Source organism: Muscardinus avellanarius (genome assembly GCF_963383645.1).
Source record: "Muscardinus avellanarius genome assembly, chromosome: 8".
NCBI lineage: Eukaryota > Metazoa > Chordata > Mammalia > Rodentia > Gliridae > Muscardinus > Muscardinus avellanarius.
The window spans coordinates 55,166,606-55,194,512 of record NC_137794.1 but is presented as its reverse complement, the minus strand read 5'-3'; the positions used below and the strand labels follow the sequence as shown (position 1 = coordinate 55,194,512).

Here is a 27,907-nt window from a genome sequence, read left to right as displayed (position 1 = left end):
TTCTAAGAATTTCAATAAAGAGCTTGGTAACTAGTGTATTTTTCAAAAGCTTTTACTAGGTTTTTATTGCATATGCATGAAAAATTATTTTCCTTAAAATATTTTGAGGGGAAAGGATCAAAAGAATGTTTATGCTGTTGTTACTTATTCTGTTCCCATCAATCTATATATTTGGGTAAACATGTAATTCTGCCAACTACCAAATTGTATTTTTATTTTTTTAAGCTCTCTTAGCAAGTTTCTAATCACACCCTATCCTTTTTGTTTTCCAAAATTACTGTCTGAGAGAACAATGGCTTTTTTTTGTTGTTTAGCATTTTTTTACTTTCATACAGATTTTCTTTAAGTCTTTTAAATCCATATATATATATATATATATACACACACACACACACACACATATATATGGACCAAAACATATATAAATATATGTACATACATATAGTGTGTGTGTGTATGTATGTATGTATATGTGTGTGTATATATGTATGTATGTGTGTGTGTGTGTGTGTATATATATATATATATATATATATATATATATATATATATAGCCTAATCTGCTTCTCTTTTTACAACCAGGAAGTGTAAGATGAGTGAGAAATGACAGGGTACTGTTTACTGACCTCTAAGTTGAGGATAGTTTTGAATTAAATTCTGTCTTCAGGGCTGTATATTTAGTATGGAGTATGTTATAAATTCAAAGTTAGTTCTTGCTGTCAAGTGACAATATGTTGAGTAGTTATATAGAATTTTTTGGTCATAATTATACTCTACAAGAATATAAACTTCTATATTATTTTTAGTAATCATTTGTTAGAATCAAAATTAATATAATCTCACTAGTGCTTGTCAATTTCTACAGTTAGTCTAACCCAGAAACTTCCATACATTGAAGCATTTGCTGCTTTAAAATTTAACTTGATAAAATATATTATGTTCAGTTTTTTGTTTTTTTGTTTTTTTGGTGGTACTAGTGATGGAACCCTTCTATCTCCAGGCTACACTCCCAGACCTATTTTTTATTTTTATTTTTTTTAAATTTGGAAACAGGGTCTCTTAAGCCCGCAAGGCTGGCTTCAAACCTGCGTGATCGATCCTCCTGTCTCTTCCTCCCAAGCGCGGGGATTACAAGTGTACGCCATCACGCCTGGCTATTACATTTAGTTTTAAAGGACTTTAGTATATTCTAGTTGAAACCTTATAAATCTTTAAATTAGGCAGTCACATTTTCTTCTTATATTTTAAATTCGATATTTGGATGATCACAACTATGCATACTACTGTTACATTTGCTTAAAATGTTAATGACAGTAGTATATAGCATTTAATCTGTCATCCAAAGTAATTTCACACTTTAAAATATTTAACACTTATTTCTGATAAGTAAAGGATATTATTCAAATTTTATACATTCTGTTTAGTATCTGTATTGCTGATTTTATGATTTTGCAGACAGATCTTTTATTCAGAGTACATGTAAAAACTGCCAGAACTCTGCATTATTTTTCTGACACTAAATGTTGATCAGAAATTCAAATATTATAATAAAGCGTATAAGACTTACTTACAAAGTAAATTATGTAACTTAAATAGTAAAATACTTTTTTCACAATTGTAAAATTTAATCCTAATATAGATGAGATCAGAGCTTATTTTTTATTATTTTGAGCCATATTTTTCTTTTTGGGTCATCTGGAAGATTTTCTTTGTACAGCTAGAAAGCCATTATATAGGGTATTTTATTTCATGTGAATGAGAGTGAAGTGACTTATTTAAAATCATGTAACGAGGCAGTGACTAATTCCTCTTATGAATATTCAAATAAAAAAATTAGAAAATATTTTTTCTGTGATGATATGTTTAATTCCATCCCTGTTCTGTATTAAATCTTGGCATTTGATAAAATAATCTAACTGTGCTATGCCAGAGTTTGGACCAAATTTCATTTTCTTCTTCATAACCTAGTGGCAGTACTTAGGACATATTAGCTCTTCAACAGAATAATGCTTGCTTTTTTTTTTTTTTAACAGTACTGGGAATTGGACCCAGGGGCATTCTTACCTCTGAGTTAGCACAAACCTAAGTAATACTTTTTAACCATTAAGATTTAATAGCCTTGTTTCCTTTAGTGGTTCTGGTTTTCTTCTGTTTTTAAAAATTGTGTTTCCATGAAAAAATAGACCGTGTTCTTGTTTTATTTATTTAATTTTTTGGTCATTCTGTATAAATGTGTCCTGAGATAATATTAGTAAATCTAGTTCTCAGTAAGAATAAATAGTAGCATATATAAAACGTAACAGAGTAAGGCCTATTTATAGGGAAAAGTTTTATATAATGTGTTAAGAATTTTTATTTTTTATTATATCAACAGTGTTAGTATTGAATTATTGTATTTTTTAAATTATTAAACCAACAATTTCAGAATTATAAATTGAATTTTTAGGTTCCTAATGTTATATGTAAGAATTGATAGTAATAACATTAAACCATTGAATATGTAGTAAGAAAATATTGTTGACTTTTCTTAAGCCACTATGTATTATTGAGATATTGTGATATAAAAAAACTGTTCTTAAAATACGTATTATGAATATATGTGAGGATATCATTGCTAACCTTGATATCTTATATGGGGAATGGATGAAGTGGGGAGAGAGCTGGGGAAAAGCCCACCAAGTGTTGTGCATATATATTACTATCACTATGAATGACATTATAATATGAGATTATAATGTACCAATAAATGTATTAAGATAAATAAGTGAATAAAAAAGAATGTAAAATATATAATTGAATGTACCAGTTTTAAAAAGTGAATTGTTGAAGCACTGTATTGTATGTTTTGGAATAATGGTTTTCATAAAGGTTAGATAATTTCTGAGATGTGTAGTTCATTATATTTTAAAAACTTGCCTTCTAGAGAATTGCAAAAAAATTTTAGGAGAGAATGCTAAACCTAATTATGGTTGTCAAGTTACTATTCAGTCTGAACAAGAAAAGCAGTTAATGAAACAATATCGCCGTGAAGGAAAAAGAATTGCCGGACGAGAAAAAAGGTCTGGAGAAGATGGAAACAATTCTGGAGAAATTTGCTTTGATCCTAAGGAATTACGGATACACAGGTAATAAAGCCAGAAGCTGAAAAATGTACCTGTTATAATTGCTACTTTTATGTATCATTTTCATTTTTTATCTTAGTTTTTATCAGTTTAGTGGATTTTTACTTGCAGTCCAATTTTTATATAAGAATAGAACTTTATTATATGAAAATCTAATTTGGGGGCATTAAAAGAAATCACCTGCTTAATTAGAACATTTTTGGTTGTGTTCACTTAGGTGGGATATTTAAATTGTTGAGGTAAGCTATGTTTAGGTGCTGTAAACATACCATTTAAGTTATCAAAAAACTAGGTAAATTTATTTTGAGACTTTTGTTTTCTTTCCCATTTTAATGATATTTATTTCCCATTTTAATGATATTTATTTTCCCTATTTAGAGGAAAGGAGGAAAATGAAATAAAGTTACATTGCATTTTTTTGAAGATTTAAAGAAGTTTATTAGAAAGATAGAAATACAGAAATTAGAAATACAGCCCCATGCCAAAATGGCATGGGGGGGTGACTCGAAATGAATACACCTGTTACATGCATTTAATTTTCTAAATATTGAAACATTTAAAACAAATAAGGAATATATACCTTGTTAAACATCTTTGAATTGTGAGAAAACAAAATTTTAAGTAAAAAATATTAAGCCAAACTTATTGAATGATATTATCTAAAAATAGTATCTCAAAGGTATTGAATCTTCTTTGGTTACTCCCAAAATGTCTGGATTGCCAATATCTTCCTTTGTATTGCTTAATTTCTCCTCATACATAATGGAAAGCCCCTTAAATAATTACTATAATGAACTTGTTTTAGTATATGATTTCTTTTTCAATGTAAAAATATCAGAATTGGTTGTTATTTTTGTGTTTGCAGAGAACAGGAACTTCTGAATGCTAGAAGTGCTCCAATTCTGAGCAGGCAGAGAGGAGATGTTGAAAAAATACGTTATCCCCACGTTTATGATTCCCAGGCTGAAGCCAGGAAAACATCCGCATTCATTGCTGGTGCAAAGGTATGCTATTGGTTATATAACCAGTAACCATTATTGAAAATAGATCTATTCTAAGGCAATGAAACATAGATTTCTGTGTTTCTTTGTGAGCACAGTACTAGCTGAATAGACTATGCTAAATTGTATTTTAAAGTAGTGGGGGAAATGAGATATTGTGTTGTATATAAAATTTCTGACATGTAGTAGGTATTAAGAACGCATTTTTTCATTTCAAGTATATTATTGTTACAGTTTATAATTTTGTGTTTTTTCAGTGGTATCAGTATTTGACTAAACTTTACACTATATATCCCACATTTTTCTATTATTTCAGTACATTTTTCTTCAGGGATGCTATGTAATTGATGTGTACTTTAAAGTTTATCAACATACTGTGGTCTATATATCATATGAAATACTTGACACATGAATATTACATATGTATATGGGTTTTATTTATTTTTGTTTTGTTGAGGTTTCCTTTTCTTTAAATTAGTTAAATTTATTTGCCTGTGCTATATCATAAAACCAGTAGCATTCTGTTTCTCTCTGTAATTAAAAAATGTTTAGCACAATAGTTGTTTATTTTTTTGTTATTATGGGATTTATATTTTTGTTTTTACAGATGATTTTACCAGAAGGAATCCAAAGAGAAAATAACAAGCTTTATGAAGAAGTAAGGATTCCCTATAGTGAACCAATGCCAGTAGGCTTTGAGGAGAAGCCAGTTTATATTCAAGATTTGGATGAGGTGAGATGACCTTTTATAGAGTTGATTTTTTTGAGGGTTGGTATATGTTATAAATAGACATTTTTGAAAAATAATTTAAAAAATAATTGGCTAATTCCTGACATGTAGTAGGTATTAAGACATAAATAGTAGGTTACTAAAGAAAAACTTGAGGGGAGTTTAAATTTAAAAACTGCATATATAACCTTTTCCATACATATATACATTTATACTTTTGGATATATATCTTTATATTTCCTATTTATTTTGTTTATTTCATTTATTTTTTCATTTAACTTAAAAATTGACTTAAATAAAATGTTTGAAATGATTCATATATTAGTCACATGTTCAACCTATATTAAAAGTTTTCTGGGGGGAATCAAATTCTTAATTACTTTTTTGTGTATATGTCGTGATAAGGATTGAACAAAGGAGTGCTCTACCTCTGAGCTAGAGGCCAACTGTGTTTTATTACTTAGAAGTACAGTTTCACTAAATTGCTAAGGGTGGCCTCAACCCTGCAGTCCTTCTGCTATAGCTTCCAAATACTGGGATTATGGGTATGGGCCATCTCATCTGACCTAACTAGTTTGTTCAGCTTATTTTCCCATGACTTTTAAATTCTGAGTAGGTCCAAACCTATGTAAAAATTGTATTTGCTTATATTCACCATTTGGTAATATTCTCCCATACTTAATCTATCTCAAAATAAAATCTCTGTTAATTTAAAGTATGTATAGTATTTAAAGTTAATGTTTTCCATTATCAAAACCAAGTTCTTGGATTTTTAAAATACACGAATAATATGTAGTCATTAAAAAATATCAAATAGTACAGGCAAAAAAGAAGCAGCATAAAGCAACATAAATAATACCTACAGAATAACAAAAATTAACCCAATTTTATGTGCTTCATATTACTTTATGTGTATATACATATACTTACATCTTTTTGTGTTCATGGACATAGTACCACAGTATCAGATTTTTAAATTACCACACAGTGTTGCATTTAAGCCAATTCCTTACTAATACACTTTTAAGTTGTTTTCTAGAATAAGTTTTTATAGTAGAATATCATTCTAATTATATCTTGTATCAGTAGTTTTCGTCCTATGCATCAGAATTACCTGTAGAAATTTTTCAAAATCTCAATGTCTTATGCCCTAATTAAAACATAATCTTTAGGAAGGAATCCAGATATCAATATTTTGAAGTTAATTTTTATACTTCTAGGTAATTTTGAAAGACAGCTAGAATTAGAAAATCATGACAAAGCCAGGTGTGGTGGCACACACTTGTAATCCCAGCATTCAGGAGGCTGAGATTGGAGGATCTCGGTTCATAGACAGCCTCAAAAATTAGTGAAGCCCTCTGCAATTTAGTGAGACCCTGTTTCAAAATAAAGAATGAAAAAAATAGGGGAGGGGGTAGCTCGGAGGTCGAATTCCCCTGGGTTCCATCCCCAGACTCTGGAAAAAAAAAATTAGAACAGTTTTTACCAATAATTATAACAGTATCAAGATTTATTTAGTTTTATATTATATTAAATCTCATATTTATTTGGATTAAAGTGAAGGAGTTTTTCTGAATGGGTTCATTCCATCTGCAGCTTTTGCCAAAACCTGATCTATTCATACATCCTCTGGATTAGGCCATGGACATCTTTGTGAATCATTCATTATTCAGCCTACAACATGTGATGTAGATAACCACAATTTAACGATTTATCTATTGAAAGACATTTGTTTTGTCTACATTTTCTGGCGGTTATGCATTTTATTTGTCTACTTGGCTTGCCATAACAAAATACCACAGACCAGCTGGTCGAAACAACAGAAATTTATTTTCTAAAAGTTCTGGAGGCTGTAAGTTCCAAGGTGGTGTGGTGGTGGATTTGGTTTCTGGTAAGGGCATTTTTCCTGTGTCCCCTCATAGGCTTTTCTCTGTTCATTCATGGAGATAGGATTCATGCATCTCTTTGTCTTAAAAGGAAACTAGTCTTATTGAATTAGGAGGACCTCACTTTTATGGCCTCATTTAAGCATAATTACATCCATAAAGATCCTATGTCCATTAGAGGCACAATGATGGCTAGGGCTTCTGCATATGAATCTGAGGGTTCAGGGGCACAGTTCTGTCTATACCACCAAGAAAGACATTATGAATATTGTTATCCAGGTTTTGGTGTGAACACAAATTTTCCTTTTTCTGCCATAAATGCTCAGGAATGGATTTGCTGGATTGCATTTTAGTTTCATTTTTATTTTTGTAAGAAATTACCAAATTTAGCTAGGTGTGTGGTGGTGCATGCTTATAATCCCAGTACTTTTGAGCTGAGTTTCTTCATTTAGGGGAGATATTTTACTACAAATAAACCAAAGTGAGTCTTTTTAATGATTTCATTGGGGCATTATTTCTCTTTATTCTATTCTGCCCTTTCTATATTTGCATTGCACATCTAGTGATTTGCAATGACATTAATATTATGAATGGCAAATTTATTAATAACATTTTTATTTTCCTGCAAATGATTGTTTAGTTTCTTTCTATTTAGATTTCTCTTTTCTCACCCTTAACACTGGTTGTTCTTCTTTGCTTAATATCTCTTTTGATAATTAAAACATGAACTATAATAGGCTCTAGAGTGCCTGAGTGATAATATTTTTTTTTATTACTGGGAATTGAACCCCAGGAACATTCTACCTCTGAGCTACACCCCCAGACATATTTTATTCTTTATTTTGAAGCTGGATCTCACTAAGTTGCGGAGGACCTCACAAGTTGCTGAGGCTGGCAACAAACCTGCTATCCTTCTGTCTCGCCTACAAAGTATTAGGATTACAAGTGTGAGGCACCATGCTCAACCCTCAGTGATAATTTTTAGACATTTTAATACTTTTTGATGAGGTACATGCTTACATGAGTGAGTTGTCTTTTAATATTGTAGTATAATTAAGTCAAACAGATGAGGGATTTATTTTTCAAGTTAATTATCTAGGGAAATTCCTTTAGATCAATTCACATAACTCTGAGAATATAACTTGTTTTAGAGATTATTCGGTCTGTATAACAGCTTATATATGAATTTGACAATTGTTTTCAGGTCCTAGTATTTTTTCATGAAAAAATAAATTCAATTCTGAATCGGACATAGGAATTTTGAAGTTTTATTCTGACATTGTTAGTCTTTCATCTTACTTAAATTATACATTATTCAGTCCATTTTGCCTCACTTGTGCAAAATTGCGCCCCAACAGTCTAAAGAGAGAGCCTACAGAATGGGAGAAGATATTTGCCAGCTATTCCTCTGGTAAATAATATTCAGAATATATAAATATCTTAAAAAACTAAACACTAAAAAATTCAACCCAATCAATAAATGGGCAATGGAATTTAATAGATACTTCACAAAATAAAAATATACAAATAGTCAATAAATATATGGAAAACGTTCAATGTCATTAGCAATCAGATAGATGCAAACCAAAAGTACACTGAGATTCCATCTAACCCCAATTATAATGACAATCATCAGACAACAGTAAATGCTTGTGATAATGTGGAAGGAATTGGAAAACTTCTATACTGTTGGTAGTATTGCAAATGTAGCTTTGTGGAGATTCCTCAGAAAATTGAAAAGGATCCACCATATAATTCATCTATATCACTCCTCGGTATCTTTCTCAAGGAATTGAGATCACAATATTATAGGGATGCATACATATCCATGGTCATATTAGCACAGTTTACAATAGCTAAATTATGGAACCAAACTAAGTACCCATCAACAGATGAATCAATTACAAAATTATGGGATATACACACAGTGGGATCCTACTCAGCAATAAAGAACAAAATTATGTCATTTGCAGGAAAATGAATAGACCTGGAGAACATTATGTTAAGTGAGATTAGCCAGTCACAAAAACTGAAGGGTCATATGTTTTCTCTCATGTGTGGAAGCTAGGGAATTACTTGAACACTAGAGGAACATTAGATAAGGGAGTAGAAACTCCAGTGGAGTGAAGGAGGGGATCTACTGTAGGGTGGTGTTGGAGAGAAGGGAAAATCAATGAAGGAAACACTGTCACTGAAGTTATATACATATGTGAAATTACCAATGATAATCTCTATATCATGTATGGGGAAGGGGAGGGAGTGAGAAGGAAGCAGGTTCGGGGGCTGTAGCTCACCAAGTAATGTGTGCATGTATGTCCTATCACTCTAAACTACATAAATGTGAGACTATAATGCACCAATAAAACTTTTTGAGGGGAAAACTACATACAACAAAATGTGTGTTGGATTAGGAAGTTTGCTGACTATTTAAGTAATACCTATGATAAGAGTAATGCCAAATAGTTGAGTAGTTATGTGACAGAATGTATATTCTTAGTTTTAGTGCTCATAGATTCATTGGTTGATTAAAATCCCAGTAAAGTATTCATTTCTTATAACCTTGAATACATCACTTCACATGAAAGAACTAAAATAGACTCTTGTTTTAAAAGCAATGAAAATGAATAGTTTGGAAACTGAATGCTTGTAAAATATAAATTGCTCTAGGAAGTCAGGTAATTACATTTCTGGAAAAAATAATTTTAAGGTATATTTGAACTATTAGAAATTAAGAGAATGAATAGTTCTTTTTCTCTATAAAAGTTTCATTTTTTCTTAAGTATCTGGAGATAATTCTTTTAGTAATTAATTAATACCCTATGAATATAAAATAGGACATGTCCAATGGGAAATATGTATAAGTTGTCTTTTCTCCATTATTGAGTATTAGACATTTGATAGATATCTGGAACTTGTTTCTCCTGATTTTTCTTTCTTCTTTATGTATTGAGTAGATCTAAAATATTACAAAATAAAGTTTTCCATGGTTTTTGACTCTTATTCCTTTTTGGTTTCTTAGATACTCTTATCATGTATTTTAATTCTGTATGTTCTTTTAGTTTTTATACCAGGCATTGTTAGTTATTAATTATTAAATGATAGTGTATTCACTATCATTTTATTTGAATTTTCCCTTTTTATCCAGTGCTTTCACATTAATCACTTTTTTTTGTCTTTTTGGACTAGGGATTGAACCCAGGGTGGTGCACTTGCCAGTCAAGCCCTTTGCTACTGAGCTACATCCCAGCCCTTAATAACTTCTTATCTCCCAAACTTTTTTTGGAATGTGGTGGTATATAAAAATCTCTTAAATATTGTTGATCTAAATTGCCTTTATTTTACCATTGTTCTTGAAATGTATATAAGTTTACAGTTATTTTTTCTTAGCACATTTAAGATATTCTGTCATTATATGCATTTAGTTTTTCTTTTAAGAGATTTGTAGCCTAAATATATTTATTATACTTATTTATATATATTTATATACATTTATTATATTTATTTTTAGGTAAATTTTTCTCTCTGCTTTTCAGATCTTTCCTTGGACCTTAGGATTTTATAGTTTACTACAAAATCATGATTCTAGCTACCACTTTCTTTTTTACTTCCTATTTATTTTCTCATTATATTGAAATGCTAATATCAACAACTAATAGAAGTAGGGAAGAAAAGAGATCTTTAAAATTTTGATGCACCTTGGCAGACATGTTAAATATTGCAGTTTTGTTGTCATCCTCAGCTACTTAGGCCCTCCCCAATTTAGTTAGTGCCTATTTCAAAATAAAGAATAAAAATAGGTCTGGAGGTATAGCTCAGAAGTAGAATGCCCCTGGGTTTAATCCTCATTGCTGCAAAATAAAATAAATACATAGATAAATAAGTAAAATATAAAGAATGAGTTACTGTAAAGTATATAGGTATTACTGTGGAAACTAAAAAGAAAAACTTCATGTTGTCAGGATGCTTTTAAATGTGAGGACTTTAATCCATCCAGTCTGTTACATGTGAAAATTTTTTTTAGTAAATATAAACATATAAATATTTCATCTATCAGATAAGCTTTTTTTTTTGGTGGTATTGGGGTTCCTGGAAGCCCTTCTAGCTCCAGGCTACACTCCCAGACCTGTTTTATAGGTTTTTTTTAATTTGGAAACAGGGTCTCTTAAGCCAGAGCGGCTGGCTTCGAACCTGCGTGATCCTCCTGTCTCCACCTCCCAAGCTCATGGATTACAAGCGTGTGCCACCACACCCAGCTATCAGATAAGCTTTTTATAAAAGCATAAAGAAGATAATTTGTTTTTCTATCAATTATTTAAATTACATATAAACATGTTACATGTAAACATGTTATATATAAAAGGTTGTGTTTGTTAGTACACTGTAGTTTTAAAATATGAGACGTCTTAGTCTCATTTGAAGAATAATACTATGTTTTCTTTCCTAAACAAAAATTAAGTTTTATCATATGATTCAGACCTTTTCAGGATTACAGTACTATAAGTTCTACTGGAAATACTTGCAAGCAGTAACTAGGAATAGGGCACCAGATGCTTTGAAAAATATCTGCTAAACTATAGAGAGAATTGTAACTAACATCTGCCTCAAGCTAGGAATAATCAAACAAAATAACTTTTCTTTTTACTATCTACACTTTATTGATTTTATCACAGGAAATTAGAATAGAGAAGATTAAAAGGTTCTAGAATTATAATTTTAGGATGTAAATGAATTCAGTGTCTGAAAATTAGGTGAATTTAACTTGTACTTTGCTTTATAAATGGATTGAGTTCTTATCAGCCAATATATCTGTGTTGTGGTTGCACAGGCCTGTTATAATAAACAAATACATGGTATGATTGCATTGGCATTGATGGGTTTTCTACTTATTGAGTCTAAACATATATGTGGATTAGTAATCACTTCTTGAGCACATTGTTGATGCAAGACACTGTGCTAGGAAAATATGGTTGGTATAGAAGTGTAGATTTATGATCCTGCCTTTGCGGACCTTGCTATTCAGTTAAGTAGAATTGATGTTAATTTCCAGCTTCATCATTTTTGTGCTTTGTGACATAGATCATCAAAATAATGCCTTTGAGTTTTAGTTTCCTTGTCAGACTTTTTTGATGGCTACATAAGATAACACATAGAAAATCTATAGCACTCTCTGGTATATTCAATGTGATCAGAGTCAATTCCAAGATTCTTGAATGCTTATATAAATTGTTCCTGCAGTTACTTTCTCAAATTGGTAAGTGAATTTTGCTGTTTAACCTGGTCACACTTTAATTTTTTTGTAGGAATTGTTGATAGGTGGAATTACTTTGCTATAAATAATTTTTAGTTTATGCAAAATAAGCATTAATGTTAGAAAACTGCTTTAAATGAATAAAGCTAAGAAACGTGTGTTTCTTTAACTAATACTATGTACTTCATTGGGTTATATTTCATTAACTTAATCCCCTTATATAAACCTTTAAAACGATGGACTCTGGGAAGATGGTGACCTAGAAAATTAGCGTTTACGAGTCCTGCTAACACTCGATCTCTATTGCTACAAAATCAGCACTTTTCATAGCCAGAAAACACTATCAGCAGAGAAATAAAAATTGTAAGCACAAGGGACAGAGAAAAAGAAGTCTAGAAGAACAACCAGAGACCAGAAGAGAAACAAGCCTGCAATGGGGTGGCGGAGCCATGCCAGCGCCATCTTCCCTCACAGCACCAGGCTCCAGAGAAGAAAAGTAAACAAGGAGCTGAATTGAGCTGCTGCAGATCATTTGGGTGTAATTCAGCAGTTCTTCCAACGCAAAGAGCGTCTAAAATTCCCAGTGGACAAGATCATCACGCCTCCAGGGACTCTAAACGGAGCTCAAAACCAGAAAAGAAATATGCCAGCCTCACGGCCGAGGGCATGACAGCGACTCCATATTGCCAGCAGTGGCGGCGAGTTCACTAGGCCTGCGACAGCTCCAGATAGGCGTGCACAATAACCGTAAGTGAAATTGTGGCCCCTACATGAGAAATCACAACACTGCATGCCCAGGGACTTGCGCAGCTTTGATAATCTCCCTGGGTGTGAAATTTTACAGACCATCCCAGTGAAGGAGTAGCAGTGGCAGAGATACCACACCCTAGTTGCAGCTCCCTGTGGGAAAACGCCTAGCCCAGCACCCCCATGGTCTTGTGCAGCCTTGATTAACTCCCTGGGTCTGAGACTTTATGATACAACCCAGTAAAGGAGTACTGGCAGCTGAGATTACCACAAACTCTAGATTCAGAGCACCCCAAGTGAAGTCGCGGTGACCCAGGGAAGAACCCAGAGAAGGCACAAACTTCTGAAATAGAGCAATGAATGCCCACAACCCCAAAATATCAGAACCTGATGAGACAGAAATTCAGAGATCTCCAGAAGATCAAATCAGGAATATAACTGTAGAAATAATACAGGACTTTTGAAAAGAATTTAGAGGAGTCTAAAAGAAACAAAGGATGCAATCACTGAAGTAAAGGCATCATTTCAAACTATAAACAATCAATTGGACCATATGGAGAATAGAATCTCGCTCCTAGAAGATGATCACTCCAAAAATGAACTCTTAATTTATAACTTAGAAAAAATAAATCAGACAGCAGGAATATCTAACATTGAAGAAATATGGGCCCATTTTAAGAGAGCTAACCTAAGAATAATCGGAATAGAGGAGGGAAAAGAAGGTGAAACCAAAGGGATCAATAATCTTTTTAAAGAAATAATAGCAGATAATTTTCCAAACATAGAGCAAGAGGTCGATACACAGGTCCAGGAAATGTATAGAACTCCCTTTAGACAGGATCAGAAAAAAGGTTCCCCATGCCACATAATTGTCAAAATGACCAATGTAGAAGCCAAAGAGAGAATCTGAAAGGCAACATAAACAAAAGGCCAAGTGACATTGAAAGGCAAACCAATTACAATCACTCCAGACTTCCCAAACCAAGTCATGAGAGCCAGAAGGGCTTGGAGTAACATATTCCAAACTCTGAAAGAAAACAATTTCCAGTCCAAAATTTCCTACCCAGCACAACTATCTATCAAATTAGATGGGGAAATAAGAAGCTTCCATGACAAACATAAACTGAAGGGATTTATGTCTTCAAAACCAGCGCTAGAGAAAATATTCAAAGAGATTAACTACAAAGAAGAAATAGGTAACACACACCAGAACCAGAGAAACAAGATTTTCCATCCAGCAGACAACTAAGCAAAGAAGAATAAACAGTATTTCAAACAGAAATGAAATCTTAACATGTTAGGAATGAAAAGTTAGCTCTCAATAAACAGACTGAATGTAAATGGCCTCAATTTCCCAATAAGAAGACATAAAGTGGTAAAATGGATTAAAAACCAGAATCCATCCATCTGCTGCTTACAAAAAACACACTTTACAAATAAAGATAGTAAGAAATTCAAGGTAAAGGGCTGGAGCAAGGTAATTCATGTTAAGTAGCCATCCTAACAAATGCAAAGTAGTATTTCACTATAGTTTTTATTTATATTTCCTTAATGATTAGTTATATTATGATAATGACAAGTGATAGTCATGTGTTTATTGGTCATATAAAAATCTTTGGAGATTCATTACCTGTTTTAGTCTTTTACCTATTTCTAAATGTATTGTTTGCTTTTATTGTTGCTAATTTTTAGAATTTATATTTGGAATATTAATATATCTTCAGATATAGCATTTGGAAATATTTTATCCCATTCTATCAGTAACTTTTAATTCTGTTTGCATTGTCTTTGGATGTACAATGTTTTTTTTATTTTTTATGAAGTTTGTTTATTCTTTTGTTGCTTGTGCCTTTGGAATCATAACTAAGAAATCACTGCCAATTTCAATGTTGTGATGTTTTATGACCCAAGTTTTCTTCTAAAAGTTTATAGTCTTAAGATTTACATTTAGGTCTTTTATCTATTTTGAGTTAATATTTGTATATGGTGTTCGGTAAGGGTCCAATTTTATGCCTTTTCATGTAATTTTTATTTTTTCAACAATATTTAGAGAAAAGATTATTTCCTTTACCAAATGTTCTTGGAAACCTTGTCAAAAATAACTTGACCATACATGGAAGAATTTATTTCTAGACTTTTTATTTTACTCCACTGGTTTATATATCTGCCTTTATAGCAGTACTACACTGTTTCAATAATTGTTGCTTTATAAGGTTTGAAATTAGAAATTGTACATCTTCTAGCTTTTTTTTGAGATTTTTTTGGGTGTTTAGAGTTCATATTTCATGTTAGGATAGATTTTTTTCTGAAAATAAGTAAATGTATAAAAAATAAAATAAAAATAAAGTTAAAAAAAATTGGAATTGAACACCAAAAAAAAAAAAAAATTAATGCATTCACTTTGGAAAACAGTATGGAATATCCTCAGAAGAAGAAAAACAAACTTACCATATGACCCAGCAATACCACCTCTGGGTATCTACCAAAAAGAATGAAAACCAAAATACCATACTAATGCATGAGCAACCATGTTCATAGATGCACAATTCACCTTGCCAAACTGTGGAACCAGCCAAGATGTCTTTCAACAAATGAGTGGATTACAAAACCCTGGGATGTGTACACAATGGAATTTGCCCAGCCATAAAGGAGAACAAAATTATGGCATTTGCAGTGAAATGTCACAAAAAATAAGAAATCAGATGCTTTCCCTAATGTGCAAAAAATAGGGAGAAATGGGTGACAGGAGGAACTCTAGATGAAGAAGAGATCCTATAGAGGAGCAATTAAAGTTCCCTATCTGAGGGGATGGGAGGGGGGAAGAGGGAAATTCTTTAAAGTAAATGATGTACTTAAACAAACATATCAAAGTTAATCAGTAAACCAAGCATGGGAAGGAGGGAGGGGGAGGGTAAGGAGGGTAAGGGCTGATTGGGTGATGTGTGCATGTATATCTCAAGTTTTTTTTTATCCTATTAATAAGTATGACTACAATGTAACAATAAAATTTATTTAAAAATAAATAAAATGCCAATAAATAAAATAAAAAATAAACCCTTAAAATAAGTACTTATGTAGCACAAGTTTAAATTTGATCCAGTGGTACAAATATCAATGAGTGCCTAAGTAAAGATAGGTTGACTTATTTTAGTTTTGTTTGTGACACTTGGTATTGAAACCAGGGCATTCTACCTTCAATTTGTCACTTGGCTCAGTATATTTAAGATTTATGTTTACTGTTTTATGTATATGTACTTTTTTTTCTCTTTATGGCTGAAAACTATTCTCTCGTGAATGTTTGTCTATTCTTCATTTGAAAGATATTTAGCTAAGTTCCAGTTTTTTTGCTGATTACAAATTAAACTGCTATAATCATTCTTATACAGATTTTTGTTTGAACATATTTTCTATTCACCTGGGATAAATCGTTAGAAATAGGATTGCTAAATTTTAAAGTAAACATACTTTACTTTTTATAAGAAACTAGCAAACATTTCCAAAGCAAATACAATGTTGTGTGTTTTTTTCTGGCAGTATAAGAGCATTCTACTTATTCTACATCCTTATCAACACTTTCTATTTTCAGTCTTTTTAATTTCATTCAGTTTACTTAGGTCTGTATGAGTTCCATATTGTGATTTTAATTTATATTTCTCAAATGACTAATAATGTTAAGCATCTTTTCATTTTCTTCTCATTTGTTATTTGTTAGAGTTTCTAGGTAAATAGTACAGTTTATTGTTGGGAAATTGTCTTCTCACTATTAAGTTTTGAGACTTTTAAATATATTATAAATATAACCTATATATACATATTTTATATATTAGCAATATTTGCTTTTTATAAATATATTTTTATTTCACAAAATGTGTTTTTAGCAGCAGGAATATCTACTGCTGAAGGCCATTTTATAAACTTAAAAATTGGTTATCATTTTTGTTATATTTAAGAGTTTTTTATATTATGCATGGTCATTAAAATTTTCTCAATCATTGTCTTCTAGAAATTTTAAGGTTTTAGCTCTTACATGTACATATAATATCTCTTTTGAATTAAGTTTTATATATATGGTGAAAGGTACTGCTCAGGATGATTTTGGTTACTGGTATTATTTGTTTATATATAGATATCCAATTTTTGAAGTATCTACTGAAAGGGTAAAAGACTTTATTCTCTACTAATTTTTCTTTTTTGTTAAAAAGTCAGTTGAACAAGGTTGAGTCTATTTTTGACTCTGTATGTCTGGCCTTTACCACACTGTTTACCTTACTTCAGCTTTGTACTAAGCCTTGGAAAATATATTTATTTTTCAACCAAACAGTTTTAGATTTTCTGTCTCAATGTCTTTCTGTATATTGAGTCATTTGCTTTTTTAAACAAAATGTTCTTCTGAAATTTTAATTGGGATTCTGTTTAATCTATAGTTCATTGTAGTGAGGGTTTAAATCTTCATAATATCAATCCTTCCAAACCATGAATATTATGAATATGTTTTCATTTAGTTAAGTGTTCTTTTATTTTTTTAACTCATAATTTTCAGCATATAATTTGCAAGTGTTTTGTTAGGAATATATATTGTATTTTGTGTATATGCTACCTCAAATTATTTAAAATTTTTAATTGACTCTTTTACTTTGCCACCATTTATTCATATGTAAACAGGCTGATCATATAATTTTTATATACTCTATTGATTTATTGTAATTATATATCATACTGATAGGAACATATATGCATACAACTCTTGGAGCATTTCCCTCAGGGCCCTACGCCCTCCCCTCCCTTCCCTGTCCATGTCTATGGAAATTGGTAATTTAATGTACATACATAGTTTTATTTCAACTGTTGCATTCTTCATGTTTCTGTCCTCCCTCCTCCCTTCTCTAATCCCCCCATCACTCCTTTGGAGTCTCTGCTTGTCTATTCAGTGTAATCCTTGTTTCTCAATTTCTATCTAGCTTCCACATATGAGAGAAAACATAACTATATTTTTTGAGACTAGCTAATTTTGCTTAGATAACATTCTCGACTTCCATCCAGTTTTCCAAGAATTACATAATTTTGTTCTTCTTTATGGCTGAGTAAAATTCCATTGTGTGTTTATACCATTTTGTTATCTCTTCCTCTCTTTATGGACAACTAAGCTGATTTCATAATTTGGCTACGTTGAAGTATGCTGCTATATAATATTCCGACTTTATCTTTTTTGGAAAGATGCCCAAGGAATGTATAGCTAGATCATACAGTGATTTCATTCCCAATCTTCTTTGAAACCTTCACCCTGGCCTCCATAGTGTCTGTACTAGTTTACACTCCCACCAACAGTGTATTCACTTTCTAATTAATTGTTCATTGCTGTTATAAAAGCTGTAAATTGCTTGTCAGAGGCAAATTGTACAAGATGTAATCTTATATAGCATACAGTAATCATGGGAAGGACAATCTTTGCCATATTCAGTGGGTGAGAAGTTACAGGTTGCCCACATTTAAGAGTAAGAAGTTATCCAAGGGCATGTATACCAGGTGGCAGGGATCTTCAGTCATTTGGAGTCACCTTAGTGCCTATCTACCCACAGACGCTAGTGTTCTTTGTAAATGCAGGCTTTTATGCCATCTAAAACTGAGGCTTAAATATGATGTGAGGTAAAATTTTAAATACTTTGTCTTGCTGTAAAGATAGTAATTTACCTTAGCAGTATTCCTTGGCTTCAGTTTATTCCTGTCTGAAATCAGCTTTCTGTATGTGAGAGATTCTTCTATTTTCTCTGTGCCTATACTATATTAGTTGTCTTATTTACCACATCTTTATAATAAATAGTATATCTATTAGATCAAGACCCTTCACCTTTACCAGTAATTTGGCGTGGCTAGTTTTGTATGTATAAATAAATTTTAGGAAAATGTTATAAACTATTTAAAAATATTTGTTGATATTTTAGACTAAAAGTAGATTGAATCCCATAAATTAATATGAGGAGGACTTTATGTTTTTATCATGATTTATGAATAATGGTATGTGTCTTTTGCTTTCTAAAATTTGTATCTTCTATTTCTTATTTTATGTAATAAGATAGGATGTAATAAGATAGATCTTACTTAAGATCTATAGGATGTTGACTAGAAGTAATGAATCTTTAACAATTTTTTTTTAAGATTTAAATATAAGGTTCCAGAATTTTTTTTTTTTTTGTATTTTTTCTCTGCTAGTGAGGCACTGGGTTCTAAGGGAATGTTTATTTTTTTTTCTCTCTTGATTTTATTTATTTATTTATTTATTTATTTATTTATTTATTTATTTTGGTGGTACTGGGGTGGAACCTAGAGGCTTTCTACCTCCGGACTGTTCTCCCAGACCTATTTCATATTTTATTTGGAAACAGGGTCTCACTAAATTGTTCAGAGCCTCACTAAGTAGCTGAGGCTGGCTTCGAAACTGTGTGATCCTCCTATATTAGCCTTCCAAGCTTGGGGATTACAAGTGTGTGCCACCACGCCCGGTGTTCTTGAAAAAAAAATTTTATCCTGCTTCAAAATTTATATTAGATTACTCTTTTAAAACCAATCACCTTGATTTAAAGGCATTCACTATGTCTTCCTTTGTAATATTGGGAAAAGAACTTCTTAAAATTGTCTTTCAAATAAAAATTCTGAATTTTTTTAAAGAACAATGTTTTGATGAAAATGTTTTGTGTTTTGCTCTTCTAACATCATTTTAATATTCAAATAAAACCTTTAATTCATTTATATAAAATATATGAAAAACATTTTCTTACATTGAATATTTAAAAAACTAAATTAATTAAAAAGCAACAGTTTAAGTGCAAATTTTTTAAATCAGTACCAAGTATGTTGACACATACACACATATATACATATACATCTATATTTTGGTCTGACCATTCTTATTACTAATTCTTTTATTTATATTATATTTTTGATATACCATTGTTATTCATTTAATTCATGAATTGAAATAATAAATTATTTAAACATCGTCAGATTAAAAATGATGGGAATAGTTTCTAATTTTCAAGAAGATTCTATTGAGAATTCCTTAATAATAAGTTTTTTAAAGAGATGTATATTTAAAATGATATCTTTGCCTAGCATGTACAAAGCCCTTGGTTGAATGAATAAATGAAATAAAATTTAAAATTCTTTGTTTTGGGAAGTTTAAAGTCTATTTACTATAAAATTTAATGAGTTAATTACCCACAATTCAACATGTGTAACATTTTATAGACTTGACCATATAAGTGCTCAAATTCTTTGCCATTTTTAGAGATTTTGAGCAAGCTAGTGGAAGTAATTTAAAGGTTAAAATCAGTGCTGAAACTAATTATTAGCATAAATATCAGCCAAGAAACTGAAAATGACATTTTCATTGTGGGATTCAACAGAATTTGACAGAGACTCTTTTGCTTCTTTTTTTTTTTTTTTGCCATTATAAGACGCACAGCTGTTTATCAGAAGGCAGACCTTACAATTTGGGCCAACTACACTCTTTGGAATAGCAGTTAAATGATTGTAAGCTACAACACATTTAAGTTTCTTTTAAATGACATCCTCAAGGGATATAGTATACATACAGCCAGTATCAGTTCATCTCTTATAAAAATAATATATTAACTTTATAGGAAACACCAGATTTTTAGTCTTCAAGTTTATTTCTACTTTAAGTCTCTGAGGTTAGTATACTTTAATTATAATACTGATTTTTTTGAAAGTAGCTCTTACTTTTTATGGTGGTTCTGTTTAAAGACAAACCAACCAAACCTAACACGTGAGACTCATAAAGTTTCTGTTGACTGATGTACTAGAAACATGACTGTTAGTGGTGTTTCAGAGTGACATCTGACTTGATGGATTTTTCATTTGTTTGGTTGGAATTGTATTTTTGTTTAGTTTTACCTTCAGGGGAGTTAGAGGAGAATAAATAATAAAAAGTAAATTAAAATAAACAACTGGGCTTCATTGTATATAAAACAGTATAAATGTTATATTTCTCAAAAACCAGGTCCATGATAACAGAATTTGAATTAGCTTGAGGCCCCCTTCAACAAGGAAAAAGCACATTTTTTGTTTCTTTTAAAAATTTTTTCTTGTTGGTACATTGTAGTCATACATCTTAATGAAGTACAAGATAGTAGAGGCATACATGCACACATCACTCAATTAGCCTTTACCCTATTCCCAACCCCATTTTCTCCCCCCTCCCTTTTTCTCATGTTTTGCTTAGTGATTGACTGATATGCTTGTGAACGTCCATCATGTACATTAGGGAATTTTCCTCTTCCCCCCTTCTATTCCCCTCAGTTAGGTCGCCTTATTTTCTCATCAGTAGTTTCTCTTCCTTTGGCTAGAGTTCCTCCTATGACCCTTTTTCTCCCTAGCTTCCACTATTAGGGAGAGCTTCCGATTTCTTACTTTATGTGATTGACTGATCTCACTTAGTATAATGTTCTCCAGTCCCATCCATTTACCTGGAAATGACATATTAGTATAAGAGTTAAAACCCTGGGTGGTTTTTCAGTGGAAACATGTTATGATTGGGTAGCCAAGCTTTTGTCTTTTATGATTCCCTCTTGAGACCATTTTCTTCAATTTTCCCTAGCTTTCAGATTTAGCTTAGAATAAGGAGAATATTTTACCCTACCAAAATAGATTAATTTCTTCTCTGACTCCCATTATACCTTAAGTTCTTGTTAAATATTTTTGTGTGTGTGTTTTTTCCTAATCTTAGTGTTTTTTTCTTCAAGGGCTATAATAGTTTCTGTTTCATTATTTTGTCATCAGGAGTTAGAATATACTTAAAAGGCTCATCTATTTACCAATCTCACTTTTTAAAAAATATCTTTCTAAAATGGACTGTTTTCTTTTTACTTTTTTCTTTTTCTTTTTCTATTTTTTTTTCTTTTTTTGGTACTGAGGATGGAACCCAGCAACTTTCTACTTCTGATCTACACCCCCAGTCTTATTTTTTATTCTTTATTTTGAAACTGAGTCTCACTAAGTTGTGGAGGGACTCACTAAGTAACTGAGGCTGGCCCGGAACCTGTGATCCTCCTAAGTACTAGGATTACAAGCAGATGGATTTTTTTCAGTATGAGGGAATTTTAGGATTTGACATTTAGGGCGTCAAGTATTTTCACTTAGTGTTTAAACATTGTGAATGCATTCAGTTAAGTAATATAAAAGGATTATAAATTGTGTGTTGTAATTTTTAATTAATTTAGCAGGGATTTTGTATTGCTTTTTTGGTATGAAATAAAATTTGACATAGTTTTATCTTAAAAAATAACTAACTTGGTTTTCACAAAATCTTACAAATTCACTTCCATCAGAGCTTTACTAGGAGATTACTCTTTTGAGGTTTTTTTTTTTTTTTTTTCCCTATGAGGATTTAATTTCCTCTGTTCAGATAGTCTGGTTCAAAATGAATTAAAATTTTAGTATTTTGTAAAGATTCTATATCAAATGAAAAAGGATGAATCGACTATTTTGTCGTATCATAAAAACACTATTTATATCTTGAAGAAATAGAATATTGTTATTTTAAATGTATTAAGGTTAGCCAGACGTGGTGGCGCACACTTGTAACCCCAGCATGGGGTGGCTGAGACCAGAGGATCGTGGTTTGCAGACAGCCTCAGCTACTCAGTGAGGCCCTCTGCAACTTTGTGAGACCCTGTTTCAAAATAAAGAATAAAAAATAGGGCAAGGGGTATAGCTCGAAGGTCAAATACCCCTGGGTTCCATTCCCAGACCCCCCCCCACACACACACTAAAATCCTTTCCTGTTTTCATGTAAATATTTGTATCTTAATAGAAAAGTCTATCTGTGGGACTGGTTATATAATATGTTCATTACTTAAAAAGTAACATTTGAAATATAATATATAAATTTATAAGATAAAGTTTCTTTATAATACCAACTTCAGTAAAATAATTTAACATATATTTTTCCAGAATGTTTTTTGCATTAATAAATGATATTTATTTAGTTATGTTATTCTTTTGTGGCATGCTTTCTTATCATTCTTAGGCACATTTTTTTTCTTTTTTTATCACTCTTGGCACATTTTTATACAATGTTAGTAATTGTAGAAAATTAACTACTAATAGTAGTTATAGAAAATTAATTACTACAATTCATGGAGAAAGTATCATAAATTATTTATTTCAGTTCCCTACTTAAGGCATTCTGCTTACATCTGTTTTTTTTTACCTTATTTTAAATGGTGTTATAGCAAACATCTTTAGATTTATTTATATATCTAATATTCTTGTTTAGTTATTCTAATTGGATAAATTCTTTACTTGAAATTTTTAGGTTAAATTATATGTACATATTTATAATGTTGATTTATATATGTGACATCTGTGAAGGAATAAACATTATCAAGAATAAATTTTTAAATATCCAACAGGATAATATTTTATCTGTTTGATTATTAATAAATTAAATATTATTAACTTTATATTTTTGTATTTGTTTTTAGAAATTAAATCACTTGGTTAAATATCAGTACTGGACTCTGCTGTTGGATACTTGAGTTGTAACTCTTGCTGTGCCACTTACTGGCCATTTATCCTTGTGCAAATTCTTTAACTCTCCATGATCCATTTTACACACCTTTAGACAGATGATGAAAAAAACCAGTCTCATAGAATACTTTGGATGTCAAATGACACAATTTACCTAAAACAAAGATTTAATGCTTAATAGAAATGTTAGCTAACTTGACTAGTGATCAGTTTACTTGCACACGTTACATAATAAATGATATATTGTTTCAATTATTTATCTGTAATTCAATAACAAAGATGCCTTAGCACTTTAGTTTTTGCATTGAATTAGTTTATTAATCTTATTGCATATTATCTAGTTTGGTTTTGGCATATTTAGTCAAATAGCATGTCAAAATCATCCCTAGTTCCTTTTTAATGTTAGGGTGAAGAAGTGTATTAGTTAAAGGTATAGTTATGGCCCATTTAACAGGTTTCTGATTCACCTGCTGCAGTAATAGCTCCTGTGGACAGAGCAGTTTTCACAGTCTGATTCTTGGTAGGTAGTTTCAGTTCTTGTTGAACAGGTAGGAAGGTACATTTCAGATAACATTAGGATATAGTTTAGGGGGCATTTAATAATGAATCTGGTCCTCTGATATAGCCATAGAGTCTTGGATGAGGTCACAGTCTAATATCAAGGAATTGGAGGTAGGAGTAATACATGCTGTTTTCTTCTATCCCTGAACTCTTAATTAAGCCTTTAAGGAACAAGGGATGTTAAGACCTAAAATGAAAATGTTGGGGGAAAATATCGAATGAGGAACATATGATTCAAAATAACTTGAAGGGCCATTAGAAGGATAATTCATTTATCTTCTTGTGCTGAAGGGTAGGACTTATAGAAATAAGAAATTTTAAAATATGAATTGATTGTTATTGTTGAGACTTTTTTTGGATGCTTCTCCTTTTAATCAGGAATTTCTTTAGTTTTTTTCAGTTTTATAGAATTTCATCTCACTTTTATTTTATAGAATTTTCTATAATCTTTATATTATAAAAAGTTTTTTATTTATCTATGTCTTCTACTCATCCAGGTCCCCTTCCCCTCCCATTAATCACCACTGTGTTGAATTTATATATTCTTCAAATTACTACAAATATGGATTCTTATTCCCTGATCTCCTGTTTCTGACTTTGAACAGTAACATACATATTATAATACTACTCTTCATTTTGCTTTTTTCCATAACAAGATCATCCCATTTTTAGAAAATAAAAAACTTTCTTATTTCTGTTTTATAAATATATAGAATACGGTTATAATACCATAATAAATTTTGTTTTATAAATATTTGGAATATTGATATGCCATAATTTATTGATGACATTTGAATTATTTCTTAGTTTTTAGTATCACAAATAATTTTCTGAATAATTTTATATAAGCAGATTTTGCATGTGCACAAGTATATTTTTTCAATAAATTCTAAAAATGTAAAATCACTAGGTCCAAAGACATGCATTATAAAAGAAATATTTTTGTGGTACCAAAATGAACACGTTTTGGATGTGAAAGAATGCATTTGCATTCACTGGAAAGTGTTTATAACATTGATTTTCAAACTTTTTTTGTTATGGGCCATATAAAAATTTATTTTAAATTGTCATCAATATAGTCAAATACAATTAAAACAAACTCTCATAAAACCATACTCACTTTTATCAAATATGATGTACTGAAAAAAAAATTTTATATTGCATTCTTTACAAGTTCTGTGCACAGTCTACTAAGGTTATTTCATTGATCACCAGTAGGACATATATCTTTTGTGAATTACACTGATTTAGAGTTTAGGTTACTAACTCAGTTATATGAGGAAATAGGGGAATCCCTAATTCAGTTTTGTAGTCTCCAAAGAATTTCCTATAATTTTTCTATAGTTGATAGTTGAGACAAACAAGCATTTTTTTTTTTTTGCTAAAAAGTCCTTCAGAAAAATTGTGTTATGATGTTTTAAAATAACTGCAAAAAGCCGGGCATGGTGATACAAGCTTGTAATCTCAACATTCGAGAGGCTGAAACTGGAGGATTGCAGTTCGTTGAACAGCCTCACCTACTTAGGCCCTCCGCAACTTAATTAGACCCAGTTTCAAAGTAAAGAATAAAAAATAGGGAAAGGGCTCAGAGGTCAAATGCCCTACGTTTCATCCCAGACCCACCAAAAAAATAAAAAATAAAAAATAAAAAAATAAAAAGAACTGCAAAAGGCGGGGCATGGCACACACTTGTAATCCCAGTATTCAGGAGGCCTGAAACTAGAGGATCATGGTTCACCAACAGCCTCAGCTACTTAGAAAGGCCCTTCACAACTCAGTGAGACTCTGTCTCAAAAATAAAAAAGACTAAAAAATAGGGCTGGGAGTGTAGTTCAGAGGTACAGTGTCCCTGGGTTCCATCCCCAGTAACACAAAAACCTTGCAAATATTGTTATAGAAACTTCAAAAATTATTATAATATCTACATATAGAAAGAAATAGAGAAATATATAGATATGAAGATTTAGATTGAGTAGAAACCATTTAAGCCATTAACTTCTTATGGGTAAACAGGAAAGAGAATATTATATCTCTTACTATTCATAATTATGTATTTTTAGTAGTGTGGGAAATTCTGTAATGTAATAAGTATCATTAAGGTTTTCAATATATTCTTACTGTCTAGAAGATTACAAAACTGTAAAACGTATCTTCTCAGGCAATATATATTTTTCTCTTTTTTTTGTTATTTTCATAAAAAATGCAGCAAACCTGGTGCAATTCAAGCTAACACTTAGATTCCTTAGATTTGCAGTGAATGAGTATAGTAAAAGATTAGCTAGTATTTATGATATTTGATGAAGCATTTGTGAAAATTAATAAATGATATAAGCAGAAAAATTTGTATAAAGCTCCTGTTCTAGACATAGTCGTTGTGCTTATTATGGAGTATATTAGCATTTTTTAAATTCTAAAAATATATAAATGATGTAGTTCACATATGACAATTTTGACTTATTTGAAATGATTTAGCTAAAGTTACTACAGAAAAAAAACAGCATCATTGATTATTACTTTGTACATTGTACTATGCTAAAAATTAAGGAGAAAAAGGTAAAAACTGTAATTCCAATTCCATAGTAGTCTATTCTAGAGGAAAATGACTCCTTCTACTTATCATTTAGCACAAGTAATTAGAACACAAGTGATTTTATTTGATTAGGTGAAGTATGAAGAAATTATACAGTTATCTAAAAGAAAATTATCTACTAACATAGTGAATACTCAAGTAGTTAAATAGTATATGTATGTAATTTTCATTTTCTTTATTATATATATTTTTTTTTCTTTTTTTTTTTTTTTACTGAGGATTGAGCCCAGGAACTTGTACATGCTTGGCAAAAATTCTGCCACTGAGCTACACTTCCAGCCCATGTTATATTTTTAACCCCATGACTTAAGTAAGTTGTTGTGTTGGCCTGGGTTGTGAGAAATATTAGTGGTGGAATTGTTGCATAGAAACCTTGGACTGGTTGTGCTGAGTTGCAATTATCTCTGTTTCTGAAGTGTTGAGTCTGAGTCAATGATATATACACTCCAAGAAAACTTAAACTATGAAAATTATATAGTGTATGTCCTTGGCATCTGTATGATTTTCCCTATATATATATGCTGAAATTTGAACTGTACTATTCACATAGTTTAAATTTGAGCTTATAACACATATGGCATCTGGAAGGACATCATACTTGGGTATATCTTAGATCTCTAGTTAGTACTGGGTATTAACTGGCAGAGTAAGAGGCAAAAAATAGTTCATTAGCAAAATAAATCTATATGATTATTAGAAATAGTAAGTGAAGTATGTTTCAGCTTAATATCATCCAAATTATTTTTAAAAATTGACTGTGCATTTGAGAATAACCTATACAGCCAATATTTGATAAAGGGTTATTTAAAATATGCACTTCCTATGAATTGCATAAATGAGTCATGTTATTTCTGTAAGATTGGTAGTTTGGTGTATGAAACATTATATAAAGTGGATTTAGCCTGAACTTGTAACATTGAACATATTTCCGCTCTGCTGAGGATGATATGTTTTAAAAATGCTTGACTTAAATCAGTTCAAAATGAAAATGGCCTATGTTTGGAATGGATTTCAGGGCTGACCATAAAGCACTGAGGATAAATAAACCATAAGAAGGGTTTCTTTTTAAAGGCAAATGCTAACATGATAAGGAAAACAGTTTTAGTTTTGCATCATATATTGATTAATGTATAAAATCAATACTTAAGGTTTTTTAGAAGTTAGAAGACTATAGTGAAGAAGCAATGTTTGATAACTTCATTTAATTATACACTATATGTGTATGAAATAAAAACAATCAGTATTATTACTACATAGTTGATATACCACTCTGTTTTGTAGTGTAGAATATGAGTTATTGGAAGCAATGCATGAAATTTTGCAGGATATTTTAAAACACTTGTTTTTTCTAGTCACATGTTCTGTTAATAGCAATGCATATATATGCAACAGTATTATGAGGGTTCTTTTCATGGTTTTGTTTTGAAAATTATGTAGAGCATTAATTGACTGGCAAAATAAGTCATGTAATAGT

General features: G+C 30.9%; 1 protein-coding gene across 1 annotated transcript in view; it reads left to right on the top strand.

Annotated features, from left to right (window-relative positions):
- Positions 1-27,907, top strand: part of ASCC3 (activating signal cointegrator 1 complex subunit 3) — a gene marked incomplete at its 3' end in the record, with an annotated part of 321,972 nt that overhangs the window by 38,348 nt on the left and 255,717 nt on the right. Inside the window, exons 5-7 of the mRNA XM_080700024.1 lie at positions 2,924-3,125; positions 3,988-4,126; positions 4,731-4,856. Coding sequence (XP_080556150.1) covers positions 2,924-3,125; positions 3,988-4,126; positions 4,731-4,856 — 467 coding nt within the window. The remainder of the gene's footprint in view (positions 1-2,923; positions 3,126-3,987; positions 4,127-4,730; positions 4,857-27,907) is intronic.